Source organism: Aegilops tauschii, chromosome 5 (assembly GCF_002575655.3).
Source record: "Aegilops tauschii subsp. strangulata cultivar AL8/78 chromosome 5, Aet v6.0, whole genome shotgun sequence".
NCBI lineage: Eukaryota > Viridiplantae > Streptophyta > Magnoliopsida > Poales > Poaceae > Aegilops > Aegilops tauschii.
In genome coordinates this window covers 301,226,069-301,240,852 of record NC_053039.3, presented here as the reverse complement: position 1 = coordinate 301,240,852, position 14,784 = coordinate 301,226,069, and the positions used below count along the sequence as shown (strand labels likewise).

The 14,784-nt window shown below is 46.3% G+C and overlaps 2 protein-coding genes across 3 annotated transcripts; one reads left to right on the top strand and one right to left on the bottom strand.

Moving 5' to 3' along the window:
• Nucleotides 1-7,571: 7,571 nt before the first annotated feature.
• Nucleotides 7,572-10,820, top strand: LOC109787291 (uncharacterized). 2 transcript variants are annotated; one of them, XM_020345847.4, is made up of 5 exons: nt 7,572-7,778; nt 8,224-8,398; nt 9,007-9,109; nt 9,239-9,478; nt 9,599-10,820. In XM_020345847.4, exon 5 carries the CDS (start codon nt 9,671-9,673, stop codon nt 10,601-10,603), a length of 933 nt encoding a protein of 310 aa, XP_020201436.1. In that variant the 5' UTR covers nt 7,572-7,778; nt 8,224-8,398; nt 9,007-9,109; nt 9,239-9,478; nt 9,599-9,670; the 3' UTR covers nt 10,604-10,820. The 2 variants fall into 2 exon arrangements, with proteins under 2 accessions (XP_020201436.1, XP_040246090.1); XM_040390156.3 differs by having other exon boundaries at nt 7,595-7,778; nt 8,224-8,402.
• Nucleotides 10,821-11,424: 604 nt separating this feature from the next.
• Nucleotides 11,425-12,186, bottom strand: LOC109787256 (uncharacterized). Its single transcript, XM_020345814.4, has one exon. The coding sequence runs from the start codon at nt 12,059-12,061 to the stop codon at nt 11,537-11,539; it is 525 nt and encodes a 174-aa protein (XP_020201403.1). The 5' UTR covers nt 12,062-12,186; the 3' UTR covers nt 11,425-11,536.
• Between the last annotated feature and the right edge of the window lie 2,598 nt (nt 12,187-14,784).

Here is a 14,784-nt window from a genome sequence, read left to right as displayed (position 1 = left end):
CTGGATATAAGTTTCCTTGCGCCCGAAGTAGAGCTCCAACCGACGTCGAGGAGGGCACAACCCACCACCACGTGCCAGGGGCCTCTGGCACGCCTTGGTGTCTTGTGGGCTGTGCGGGCCTTTGTTTGCGGTGATTCCAACTCCCAAAAATCACATATATTCCAAAATAATTCTCCGTGAAATTTTATTGCATTTGGACTTCGTTTGATATGGATTTTCTGCGATACAAAAAACATGCAAAAAACAGGAACTGGCACTGGGCACTGGATCAATAGGTTAGTCCAATAAATCATATAAAAAGTTGCCAAAAGTATGTAAAACTTGTATACATTGGCATGAAACAATCAAAAATTATAGATACGACGGAGACGTATCAAGGGCGCACGATACCCGAGAGCAACCTGATCCGGGGGCAACGGCGGTGAAGTCCAAGGCGCCCGGGCGGCAGCCAGAGTGGTATAGAGATGACGGTGGTCTTGGTGGGTGTGGATATAGAGCAAGAGGAAGGACAAAGTGGGGGGGGGGCTCCGGGGAGGGGTTTTGGGTGAACCTAGTGTGTATTCAACGTGGCGGATGTCCATACTCACGCAAACCTCCCACGTGTTTGCTTTCGGTTTGGATATTTCAGACGTCCTAACCATGCCACCGACATTTGATGCATGACGTTGAATGACAAAAGGTGTACATACCCTATGGCTCTAACATTTATAGATGATTGGAACCGCGTTGAAGTTGCCTTAAGAGCAAGTACAATAAGATAATGTTGGCAGGTTGTAAGTTTTTACATATTATATTTTGGATGAGTTGGAGGAGAGAGATGAGGAGAGAGAAGGGAAGCGGACTATTGAGTAACAGCCGGCTGCAGCACGCACTCTCCTAGGCATATTGTGAAAGGGTGAGGTGGGTCATGTATCAAAAAAGTAATGCATATTTATATATAACTATTGTACTTGACTGTTATAAGCTTGGCTGTAGATGATGTGGCAAGACACAGCGAGCGGCTGGTCAAAGTACAGTAGTGTTAACTCGTGGTCACATTCTTATTTATCACACACTTCACTTTGGGTACATGAACAGGCCGTAGTTCCTGTGAAACTAAAAGCCAGCAAATGATCTTCCCTCCAAAACGTCGTTTTCGAATGTTCACCCGCGAAAGAAAAGATCTTGGTTTCTTGCGAGCAACGCCTCTTTCGTGTCGCTGACGACTCGATGTGCACCGAAAAGCAAAGCAGCAGGTGCGAGCTGTCAGCGTCCAGCATCAGCGGCAGCGGGCGGCGGGCCCACCACGCGACCCCGCCAACTTGGAGTCCAAGAAAGCCAGAGAGAGGGAGAGGCGTGTGTCGCCCGTCACGAGGCAGCGGCGGCGGCCGCGGAACGACCCCTTCGAAATGCGGCCGGGCCACGGCGCAGATTCCGAGGGACCGTTAGATGGCGCACGAATCTCGGGGCCGCGGGCGGTGTGGGGGCCCCGCGTGCGGGAACCGCCCTTGGGTCACGCAAGCTGCGGGCCGCGTCACACGTATCGCCCGCCGTCGCTTATTCCCTCGCGCACCCCGGAGGCTCCACACTCGCCTCCCTCCCGGTCGAGGCACACGGGCAGCAGGGGGTGGCTCGGCTAGGAGGATTATGAGTTGCTCCACGTGTGTTTGGCTCATTTCTGTGATAAAGCGTGGCCGTGCTATATGATTATAAGTTGCTAACGAACTGAAAATGGCCCGTATAGTTGGAGGTTTTTCTATCAATAGCCATCACAAAACTCGTTTAAGGTTTCGACAGTATAAAATTTTGTAAAAAAATACTAGAACATCGCATCTACAACATACTAAGATGATCCGATGGAGCGATTGCCATGGGCACATACATTCATAGTTATACATTCATAGTTTTTGAAACGCTCCGTCGGATCATCTTATATTATAGATGTGATGTTCCGGTATTTCTTTCATATTTTTGAGATCTTTTAAACCGTTAAAACCTCGGCGAGCCATGACGGCTTCCCCAGACAACATTATATATATCCCTTTCCTATTTTGCATGATTCTACTTCCACGGTTCCAGAAAACAATGATTATAGGCCAGAGGGTAACGGAAGTCCATCCTTCTTTCAGTGCCAGAGGGGAATGGAAGCCTGTCCCTTTTCGGCTGCTGGACGTGATTGTTTGCTCTGCTCCTCGTTCTCTCCGCCATTTTATTTTGTCGATATAAAATTAATTGTCATATGGACAATGTGTGAGGGGACAAAAAAACGGCTCACCTGTGTGGGGATAAGAATAGTTCAGTGTAAATGGAGGACAAACCGCTCGCGCACGGCTAGAAGGACCAATCCTGGCAATTAGTATAATGACCAAAAAAATATTGTTGATAAGTCAAGTAATACAACCCATGAAAATGGCAAATGAGCTTAATAAATTATTTACATCGCAATCGCAATATATTGCAATTACACGGATATTCTTGCGTGTTATATCCATAGATGAAAATTTATACCCGCATTGGCCGCTCGATCCGAGTACTTGTATGCACACTATAAATGAAGTGTCTTGGACATATGAATAGCCCACGTTTAAAAGAAAAAAAGATTAATAGACCAAAGGGCAATGAAAGTCCATCCATTTTTCCAGTGTCAGAGGGGAAAGGAAGCCCGTCCGTTTTCCTAAGGCTGCTGGATGTAGGTGATTGTTCGCTTCTCCTTGCTCTCCCCACCATTTTCACTTCGTCGATATCAAATTAGTAGTCATACAACCAGCGCGCACGAGGACAAAAAATGGCTCACCATATGTGGTGATAAGAACAATTCAATGTGCATGGAGGATAAAACACACACGCACAACTGTAGGGATCAATTTGCGGCATTTAGTAATGACCAAAAAATGCTAAACTGAGTAGTACCACCCATGAAAATAGGAAATGAGCTTATAACATCGCAAATCACAATATATTGCCATTAGACGGATATTCTTCTGAGTTCTATCCGTAGATGAAAAACAATTCCCGCATTGGCCGCTGGATCCGAGTACTATATGCACACTACACATGAAGTGTCTCACACATATTATAAACCCATGTTTAAAGGAAAAAAGTTGAATAGACCAGAGGAAATGGAAGTCCATCATTTTTTCAGTGGCGGAGGGGAATGGAAACCTGTCTTTTTAAAAGGCTGCTGGACGCAGGTGATTGTTTGCTCTCTCCTTTTTTTTGCTCTCTCCTTGATCTTTCCGTCATTTTCATTTCGTCGATGCCCAATTAGTAATCAAACAACCAGCGCACACGAGGACAAAAAAAGGCTCAGTGTGTGTGAGGATAAGAATAGTTCAGTGTACATGGAGGATAAAGCGCATGCACACAACTGAGGGGATCAATTTGCGGCAATTAGTAATGATCCAAACAAAAAAAAAAACTAAACTGAATAATACCGCTCATGAAAATAGAAAATGTGCTTAATAAGTCATATACACCGCAAATTGTAACATATTACAGTTACATGGATATTATTGTGAGTTCTATCGTAGATGAAAACCAATACCCGCATGGATGAAAACCAATACCCGCATGACTAATGGATTTCAGTACTGTATTGACACTATACATGAACTGTCTTACACATATTAATAGCCAATGTTCAAAAGAAAAAAATTAATAGATCAGAGGACAACGAAAGTCTATCCACTTTCTCAGTGTCGGAGGGGAATGGAAGCCCGTCCCTTTTCCTAAGGATGTCGGACGTTGATGACTTTGTGGTCTCCTCGGTCTCCCTGCTATTTTCATTTTGACGATATCAAATTAGTAGTCATACGACCAGCACGCATAAGGACAAAAAAAATCAGCTCAGTGTATGTGGGGATAAGAGCGGTTTAGTGTACATGCAGGATAAAGCGCACAAACACAACTGGAGGGATCAATTTGTGGTAATACCGCCCATAAAAATAGAAAATGAGCTTAATAAGTCATTTACACCTCCAATTGCACCATATTGCAATTAGATGATATTCTTGCGAAGTCTATCCATAGATGAAAAACAATACCATCACTGGTCGCTGGATCCAAGTATTTGTATACACAATATACACAAAATGTCTTACACACAATATCCATTTACCTTTAAAAAAACCCTAATAATATCCCATGTTCAAAAGAAAAAAAGATTAATAGATCATAGGGCAACGAAAGTCCATCCATTTTTGTGTGTCCGAGGGGAATGGAAGCCCTTTCCTTTTCCTATGGCTGCTAGGCATAGGTGTTTGTTCGGTCTGTCCTTGATCTCACCATCATTTTTATTTCGTTGATATCGAATTTGTAGTCATACGACCAACATGCATGAGGACAAAAAAACTGCTCAGTGAATGTGGTGATAAGAACGGCTCAGCGTACATGGAGGATAAAGCACACATGCACAACTTGGGATCAATTGGCGGCAATTTGTAACGACCTAAACAAAAAAGGTGCTAAATTGAGTAATAACGCCCACGGAAATAGGAAATGAGCTTATTAAGACATTTACGCCGCAAATCCCAACATATTGCAATTAGATGGATATTCTTGCGAGTTCTATCCATAGATGAAAAACAATACCCGCATTGGCCGCTGGATCCAACGATCTGCATACATGCTATACAAAAAGTGTTTTACACATATTAATAGCACATGTTCAAAAAAAAATAGACCAGAGGGCAATGAAAGTCCATCCATGTTTTTAGCTTCGAAGGGGAATGGAAGTCCGTCCCTTTTCCTAAGGTTGCTAGGCGTAGGTGATTGTTCGCTCTGTCCTTCATCTCACCGGCAGTTTCATTCCGTCGATATCAAATTAGTAGTCTTACAATCAGTGCGCACGAGGACAAAAAAACTACTTAGCGTATGTGGGGATAAGAGCGGTTCACTGGACAGGTAGGATAAAGCGCACACACACAACTGCAGGGATCAATTTGCAGCAATTAGTAATGACTGAAAAAACTGCTAAGTTGAGTAATACGTCCATGAAAATAGGAAATGAGCTTAATAAAACATTGACACCGCAAATCACAACATATTGCAAATAGATGGATATTCATGCAACTTCTATCGATATATGGAAAACAACACCTGCATCGGCTGCTGGATCCAAGTATTTGCATGCACGTATACAAAAAGTGTCTTACGCCCATGTTAAAAAATATACCTGAGGGCAACAAAAGTCCATCTGTTTTTTGAGTGTCAGAGGGGAATGGAAGCTTGTCCCTTTTCCTAAGGCTGCTGGATGTTGGTGATTGTTCACTCTGTCGTCGATCTCACCGTCTTTTCATTTTGTCATATCAAATTAGTAGTCATACCACCAGTGCGAGAGGACAAAGAAACTACACAGTGTATGTAGGGATCAAAATGGTTCAGTGTATATGGAGGATAAAATGCACGCACACAACTAGAGGGATCAATTGGCGGCCATTTGTAATGACATAAACAAAAAAAACTGCTAAATTGAGTAATAACACCCATGAAAATAGGAAATGAGCTTAATAAGACATTTGCGCCGCAAATCCCAACATATTGCAATTAGATGGATATTCTTACGAGTTCTAACCATAGATGAAAAACATTACCGGTATTGGCCGCTGGATCCAACTATTTGTATACATGCTATACAAAAAGTGTCTTGCACATATTAATAGCCCATGTTCAAAAGAAAAAAAAGTCGAGAGGGCAACAAAAGTCCATCCATATTTTTTAGCATCGGAGGAAAGGAAGCCCACCCCTTTTCAGAAGGCTGCTGGACATTGGTGATTATTCGCTATGTCCTTGATCTCACCGCCATTTTCATTTCGTTGATATCAAATTAGTAGTCTTACAATCAGTGCACACGAGGATACAAAAACTATTTAGCGTATGTGGAGATAAGAACGGCTCAGTGTACATGGTGGATAAAGTGCACGCGCACAACTGGAGGGATCAACTTGCGGCAATTAGTAACGATGGAAACAAAAAAATCTGCTAAATTAGGTAATACCGCCAATGAAAATAGGAAATGAGCTTAATATAACATACACACCGCAAATCACAACATATTGCAATTATATGGATATTCCTGCAAATTCTATCGATATATGAAAAACAACACCTGCATTGGCCGCAGGATGCAAGTATATGTATACACTCTATACAAAAAGTGTCTTACACATGTTAATAGCCCATGTTCAAAAAAACTTAGACATGAGGTCAACGAAAGTCCGTACGTTTTTTGAGTGTCAGAGGGGAATGGAAGCCCGTCCCTTTTCCTAAGGCTGCTGGACGTAGGTGATTGTTCGCTCTGTCCGTGATCTCACGACCATTTTCATTTTGTGGATATCAAATTAGTAGTCATACGATCAACACGCACGAGGACAAAGAAATAGGTCAGCGTATGAAGGGATAAGAATGGTTTGGTGTACATGGAGGATAAAACACACGTGCACAACTGGAGGGATCAATCTGCGGCAACTAATAGTGGCCGAAACAAAAAAAATCTAATAAATTGAGTAATACCGCATATGAAAATAGTAAATGAGCTTGATAAGTTATTTACACCCCAATCGCAACATATTGTAATTAGATGGATATTTCTTGCATATTACATTCATAGATGAAATATAATACCCACACTGGCCGCTGGACCCCGAGTATGTGTATGCACACTATACAGGAAGTGTCTTAAACATATTAATAGCCCAGGTTAAAGAAATATGAATAAGAGGCCAAAGGCAATGGAATTCCATCCATTTCAATGTCGGAGGGGAATGGAAGCATATTCCTTTTCACAAAGCTGCTGGACGTAGGTGACTGTCTGCTCGCTCCTCGATCTCTTCGACATTTTCAGTTCGTCGATATGAACTTAATTGTCATATGACCAGCTTGCATGTGGACAAAAAACGGCTCAGCGTATGTGGGGATAAGGATGGTTCAATGTACACGGAGGACAATGCGCACGAGCACAATTAAAGAGATCAATTTGCGGCAATTAGTAACGGCCGAAACAAAAAAAACAAAAAATGAGCTACTAAAATGTGCTTAATAAGTCATTTGCACGCAACATATAGCAATTACAGAGATATTATTGCGAGTTGCTTGTTTAAAAAACTTTCGATTTATTCGTCTTTAATCCTTGACAGTACAATCACTGAAGCGAGCCGAAGGCGCGCCACCATCATCGCCCCTCCATCGTCGGAGCCAGGCAATATTTGTTGTAGTAACAGCCGGGAAGTCCATAGATGAAGAATAATACCCCGCATTGGCCGCTGGATCCGAGTCTTTGTATGCACACTACTACACAACAAGTGTCTTACACAGAGCCATCCATATACAAAAAAATCACCATGCAAAAAATGTCATCTTTAATCCCAACCGTTTAATTTGTTGTGGCAAAACTCCTCAACTCCCACTTAACCCAGCTGGCAATTAGAGTCCTTTTAACTGAATCATGATTTTCAAATCAAAACATGACAAATAACAACAACAAAATAATAATAATAAAAAGCTCTAGCCCGTGTGCACGAGCGGTGTAGCCGAGCCAATTTGACCATCCGCAGGGGGACCCCACCTATAATTACTGACCCCCGCAGTACCTCGTCACACGTTTCGCCCCTCCGCTCCGCTCGTCTCCTCTCCTCCTCGCGTCGCTAAACCCCCTCCCCTCCCCTTCCGGAAATCAAGAAACCAGAGAGACCTCCACTCCCCCGCGCCACTCCGATCCCCTCCGCCCCCGCCCGATCCGCCGTCTCATTCCCTCTCCGCTCCCCCCCGGGGATCGCAGTGGCACCCGCGGCTCCAGCAAGCAAGTAAGCGGCCCCCGAATCCAATGTTCTCCCTCGCAAGATCGGTCCGGCTGTTCGTCCCCGTCGAGGACATGGATCGGTCTCCCGTCCTCCCTGATTTCTTGCCGAAAGTCTGGCCTTTTTGCGGTGAATCGTTCCTGTTTTGGTAATCGCGGGGAAAATACCGGGGATTTCGGTCCGGGTTGTTGCCGGGTTTTTTTCCTCTCCTCGAGGATTTCTGCCGATCTGGTCATGTTCTTTCCGTAAATTTCTAAACTGAAAACATGGGAAGTTTTTTTATCCGATGATTGAAAGATGGAAAAAAAAATTGTCCTAGGTGTTTGGTCCTTACTGCTGCAGTCCCCCTTCTCTTGCCGATTGATTTGCCTGTCATATAATCTCTCGTGTTCCTTTTATTTTTTCCTTGTGTTAACACTTTCCGTTCCTGGTGTTGGTGCGATGATCGCAGAGTTGGAGTAGAGACCGCCAGCACGAGCGATCGCTCTTTGATTTATGTCGCCTGCTCTACTGCTCCATGGTTCTGAGCTCCCATCACCATCACCTCCTTCCGCTTTTTGTTGCCTTCTCCCCCAAGCTCGGCAGAGGGGCGCCAGAACTCAAGATTATCGCTTCAAGATCTCCCGGTAAGTACGTACGCACAATCCCTGCAGCAATTGTTTCTAGTTGCAACGACTGGCGACAACAATGTCGAATTACTACCTGTTTCCCCTGTTCTAGTTTCGTTTGGAACCAATTCTTCAGAGTTACCACATGTTCCTAATCTTCAGAAGATGAATTTATTACATCAGAAAGTTCAGAGATAGTCTTTTTTTAATCGCCCCTTGATATTAATACTTTATTCCCATAAGAATAAACTGCAATAGCTTGTTCATCTAACATGTGCCCGTCCTGTTCTTAGTTTGCTCTGGATTAGCTATGATGGGTGTGCCTTCAAATGATGGAGGTGGCCACAGCGCATAATAAAATTGATAGTTTTTTTTCCAATTTATATAAACAAAACAGTAGTCTTTCTCTCATTTTCATCCGGTCATCTTAATTATTGCTCCTTTACTAAATTTGTTCGTACGTGTGCTACAATCTTGGACTTATTTCAAAGCTGACCTGCACAATAAATGGTGGCATTGCTTTATTTAGTCACAAGATACGTACATGCATTCAAACATACGTTTCTCACAGTCGTGTCAGTTACAGCCATATAATTTGTACTGTAGTGATGAGCTGTGATTTCCAGATTTGGATTTGGGGTGAAGTACTCTGGATTTCTGCATTTAGACCAGTGCCCCGTGCACGCGAAGTAACAACATACAAGAATCCCCCAAATCAAGATAAGCTTGGTAAGTATTTACTCTCCGTGAGGAAATGTATTTCAGACAGGAGAAAACAGTAAATATGTCTGATCTCTCTTTTTTACCACTTTCCTAAGAAAGATTGGGCCTCATCTGACAGTTTTTGGATGCTTGCAGGTTTGGTTTGGGTGGATTTAAGTTCAGCACTCCTTCATTTTCATTGACACATTCCTCCAGTTCATAAACAACCAGCCAGAAAGCAGATTTCTTTTGTGAGTCTTCACAAAAAGAGAATAACTCCGTCTTCTCTCCAGTTTTAATCAGAAGTTTGAGACAACTCTGCTTCTGATTTCGGAGATTGTGCGCTCAGGCTCTAACTAAAACAGGAGCTTGTCCTGGGTTTTAAGATTTCAGTCGGTATGTGCACAGCTTATGTTCCGTGTCCTTGAAACATTTAAGTGTCTACCTCCTATGAATGATTTTTTTTGCAAATGTTTGTATGAGTGTATTTGACACACTCGCTGGTCTTCTCTGCAGGTTGTAGTCACGGTTAATAATTCAATAATCTCTGGATCTTACTTAAGATCAAGGGGCTTGTTGCACAAAGAGATGATGTTGCCTTCTTCGAGGAAGGTTCGCATTTCCTGCTGTGATCCTGACGCCACCGATTCTTCTGATGAAGATGATCGGCATGCAAAGAAGGAAAAGAGAATGACAATGGAAGTACTAGTTCCAATGAAAACCTCTGGACCCCTCAAGTCTCGAAAGACCCTTGTGCCATGTGGCACAAAGAAATCAATTGGTACAGAGAAGAAGCAACCAACCAGCAAGTACCCTGGTGTGCGCCTGCGGTCATGGGGTAAGTGGGCTGCAGAGATACGTGATCCCGTGAGCAAGACCCGGAAATGGATTGGCACATTTACCTCCGAGGAGGCCGCTGCTGCAGCATATGTGGCAGAACGGAACCGGGTACGCACTGAGATGTTGGCCATCAAATCTCGGTCACCTCCATCAGATCATGAAGCTTTGTCCAGCGAAGCTACTGTATCCTGTGTGTCTTCATCTGTGTCGTTCGGCGACCAGAAAGCACAAGAGGTACACAAGTTAGCGTCAATGGAGATAGACCCTGACACTGCTGATGAGAGCTTACTGCACTGCTCACCGGAACCGCTAGGTAAAGAAATCCAGGTAGATGCATTCCTTGGCCGGATGAATGTTGATAAAAGCTTGGTGCACTGCTCATCGACACCTAGCGATGAAGAAATTCCAGTGGATGCATTCTGCAGCCAGATGAATGAGCTTCCTCCTATCAGTGACTATGTTTGCACAACTGACAAACTCTCACTGGATGATATTTCAAGGCTGGCAGATATGTTTCCTGTCAATGACTTTGTCGACACAACAGGTGAGCCGCCTGGTGACGACTACATCGGGCTGGCAGACATCAGCCATCTACCGATGCCAATGTTCGAGTTGGATGCACAACTTAATTGGGAAGGTTTCGACTTTGCTTCGATGGAACGTGAACTAGAGAAACTTTGAGGCCTCAACACCATTGAGGTTTTCGTCTTTCTGAGAGATGTCAGGGTGAGTTTGTGATCAGGAGATGTGTTCATCTCCAATTTTTGTCGGAAATTGTACAGTCTTCCCCCCTAGATTAATCTGGTTGAGCCTTATATGTACCGTGTAATATGTACATGATCATCTAATTTGAATCTGCTATGAAGTTCATAATGGAAGCTCCATCTTCTATTTTTCATTATTTGTGTTTCAGAATATTTTGTGTTGGTTTGTGCGAATATAATGTGTTCCTGTCATATTTCAGTGGCCTGTGTTCTGGAGTCCAGAGTATTACTGTACTTTTCTTGTTTCTAATAAGTTCTGAGATTGCCATAAATTTTCAATACCAAGGGGGGCAAGTTAAGGCTGCGTTTGCATCCAAGTATTTTGGAGTTTTCCAGAAACCACGGTTTTATAAACTTTGATGTGTTTAGCATCAACAAATAGCACTGTTTTTTTATAAAAAGAGGTCATTGCCCAGGCACTGGAATACTGAGGTTTAGGATTACTGCGGTTTTTAAAAAGTTGTACTGCCAAACCAAACGGACAGAAAGATAAGTTTTTACTCTCTTCGTCCGAAAAGCTTGTCCCTCAAATGGATGTATCTAGCTCCAAGTTAGTGCAACATACATCCATTTGATGGACAAGCTTGGGACAAGTTTTTTCGGACGGAGGAAGTACTATTTAGAAATTACACCAGTGTGTGGAGAATGCCAAGTTCACTATTAATCATTATGGAAAAAAAAAGGTCCCTACTAGTCATGAGAGGGAGAAAAAAGCATCCAGAACAGAACTATATAATGTAAATAAATCCCAGAATTGTTAAACTAGACCAGAAAATGGAAAATTGCTGGTGCAGAGGCTGCTACGTTTTCAGTAAAATGGAACTGTGGGAAGGGGCGGGGCGGGGCGTGGTCAGTAGACGCCGGCGCACTCGAAGGAGATGTCGCAGCCGGGGACCGGGGTGAGCTTGATGGAGTGCTTGACCCTGCTCATGAACTGCGGGAGGAAGGACATGGCCTGGCAGATGCAGGCGTTGTCGATGCCCATGAGGCGCCGGCAGCACGCCGTGTCGTACGGGTCCGCGCCCCCTACGTGGTGCTGGTGCCCGTGGCGGCGCCTCACGTGGCTGCCCCCGTGCTCGCTGCCGTGGCTGCTCCCGTGCTCGCCGCCATGGCCGCCGCTGGCGCTGTGCTCGTCGCCGGCCGCCTGCAGCTCGTAGCCGCTGGCGGACGAGGACGCGTTGAGCAACAGTGGCCGCCGCGGCGGCACCGCCGGGTTGGCGCCGGGGTAGGTCCGCAGGCTGCAGGCCTCGTTGGCCAGGTTGAACTGGGACCGGCAGAACACCTGGGCGTCCGCCTCGTCCGGCATGAGGACGAACAGCAGCAGCACCACTACCACCACCACGGCCGGCGCGCGCGGCGATCTCTTGCTCCCCATTGCTGCCGCTCTGTCTGCTTCCCGAGCTGGTTACTGACTGATGCTGCTGCTGCTGTGTTGGCTTTGGAGCGGATGATGATCTGGGTGGCATTTCAGGGGCGCTTAAGTAGCTACGTGACGCTGATCCGGGGCATGTTCAGTAGGGGTTAGGAGGGCGCTGTGACATGGTTACGGTTTGCGAGGCCGATTTGTTGGAGTGGTTTATAGGTTGATCATGCTTGAGCTGTGACCAGTTGACACTTGACCTGTTGACCTGAGGTTCGTTTTCAGGATGCAGTGGAGGAGTTGCAGAAATATTGCAGTGATTGAAACAAGCTTTGAATCCCCTGCAGGGACATATTTTTGCAGGAGATGAGACTGATTTATCGGCCAAAAAGTGACAGTTTCTTGGGCTGAGTCATAGCACAAACATATAGTATTTCCTAAATTTTTGTGATACACTGACGGGCTCTGTTACATCTGAAGATTGTTTTGGAGAACATGAGACTGTTCTCGTTTAACAGGCAAAAAAGTGATCGTTTTGGTCTGAGTCATAGCAGCAGCCTACATATTCCTGAAATTTTGTGAGCGATAGGTTTTTCTTCTTCAGAAAGCAGCGGTCCTGCCAGTCCGGAACTGTTGTTAGAATGTTCATCTGCATCTCTGAGAACAAGAGACAACTTCAGACCAAAGTTTTTGCCGGTATTTCTAGGCACATATGTGCATGACACGACTTCAGATGACATGGCCAACTTTAAGAACAATCGCAGGCTAATTCTAGCATTTCTTTAGTTCCGTTGTTTTAATACATGAAAACTAAATGCTTTTCTGTTGCTCATTTGCAGTGGTAAGGAATCTGCAGGCTTAAAGCTGCAGAATCTATATGTTCTCCCAAACTGCTTCGGCAGGCAAAGCACCTCCTCCTGATTCCATATGTTTGCGTTATAAAACCAAATAACTTAAATTTCAAATTGCACTGCTCTAAGAGCATCTACAGCCGCACGTAACTAATCCAGCCCTCAAAATGTCCGCGAACAGTGAACGGTCACACCTCAAATGTTATTTTCCACCTACGGATACCGCATTGCCAATCCTCAAATCCATACAATTACATGTAACACAAAACCTAGTCTAAATCTTCGCCGGTGCTCGTTCGCCTCCATGTCCGTGTCTGTATCCATGTCCGGCGGCCAGCTGAGCCCCTCGGAGTGAAGCTGCGGCCGCCAGCGAGGAGGAGTAGCACATGGGACACGGACCGGCTCACAGGACTCAAGGCACCGTCGTTTCCCATGCCATACTCTTCCTCATCGGAGTCCGTGACCTGGAAGCCGCCAGTCGATGTGAGGTCCATGATAGATGGCTCATGGTTGGAGCCCGACACATCCATCACGACATGGTTGCGGTGCCAGGGGTACCGGTCACCCGTATTGGCTTCGAAGCACCGTGTGGCCGCCTCCGCGGCCTCAGGTGCCCTGTGCCTCGCACAACGGGCACGCCGCTCCATGGCAGCGGATGCGCCATGAGTCATGTCAGCGTTTACCTCCGGCTCTAAGCCCATGGGGTTGACACACCACCGAAGGGGTTGCACCGTGGCGACGGCATTGGGGCGCCAGACGGACAGTACTGCCTCCGGCGAGACAGCGGGCAAGTGCCTCCCGCCATGATGACCGGCGGATCCAACCGCCATTTGTGCGGACGCAATGGATTCCCGCCGGATTGAGTTCGCCCGCTGTCGGGCGGACTCCCCGAGAGAGCAGTGGAGAGCAATGCTGATGACCATCTCCTCCTCCGGGCCTTATGAGACTCGGTATCAGTTGGGCCCAGTCCATAGATCGGGAGAGGTCGGACTCGGATCTGCTGCCCGCCATGCTGGAGAAGACCGGAGATCACTGGAAGGAGCTTGAGGGCGGAGTTGAGTGGAGTGACTAGGGTTAGGTCCGCGATGTGGATGGGGACAAATATATACGAGGGGACGGGGTGGGACAGCGTGGCTCGGAACCTACGCGGCAAACACGCCCGGGCCACCCCGTATCTGGCCCTGATTTGGGTTGGATATGAGGAGTACCAGTTAGAGCAACTCTAGCAGACCCCACATTTTGCCGACCCGTAAAATGTGTTTGCAGGTCGCACGGGGCGGTTATGCAGGCCGAAATTTGCGGCGGCAGGCTAGAAACCGCAAACAAACGCCTAAATTTTAAAAAAAGTTGTTTCGCGCGAGAAATTTAAGCAACAGCTCGCCGGAGCTCGCTCGCATACATGGTTCTTCTTCGCATAATAAGTTCATACATGCCACATACATACATAGAGGTTAGATATGCTAGACAGGGCCTATGCTACCGCATCACTGCAACAAAATTGAGCTCACCGAAGCTCCTGCGGTAGCTGCCCACCGGCGGCGATCAGTCGGAGTCGGAGGAGTCGGAGCCGAGGTCGACGAAGAGCTTCTCCTGCTCCTCCTTCATCACGCGCAGGTCAGCCTCCTTCAATGCCTGCGCCTGCGATGCCGTGAGGCCCGAATCGAGGAAGAGCCGTTCGTACTCGAGCTCGCGCCGGATGCGCTCTTCCATCTCCTGCAGCTCCCTCGCCGACCGCTCGAGGACGACGCGCTCGAGGAGCTCCTCCTACCCCGGTGGGAGGTAGTCCTCGGGTCCGATGACGCCTCGGCGCGGCGGCGCATCGGGCACGGCCTCCTCCGGCTCCCTCTTCACCGGAACGAGCCGCGAGCTCGATGCGCCCGCGGATGA

Bases quoted from the DNA above. Each gene is read 5' to 3' on its own strand.
- LOC109787256 (XM_020345814.4), bottom strand. From the start codon at position 12,061: ATGGGGAGCAAGAGATCGCCGCGCGCGCCGGCCGTGGTGGTGGTAGTG.
- LOC109787291 (XM_020345847.4), top strand. From the start codon at position 9,671: ATGATGTTGCCTTCTTCGAGGAAGGTTCGCATTTCCTGCTGTGATCCT.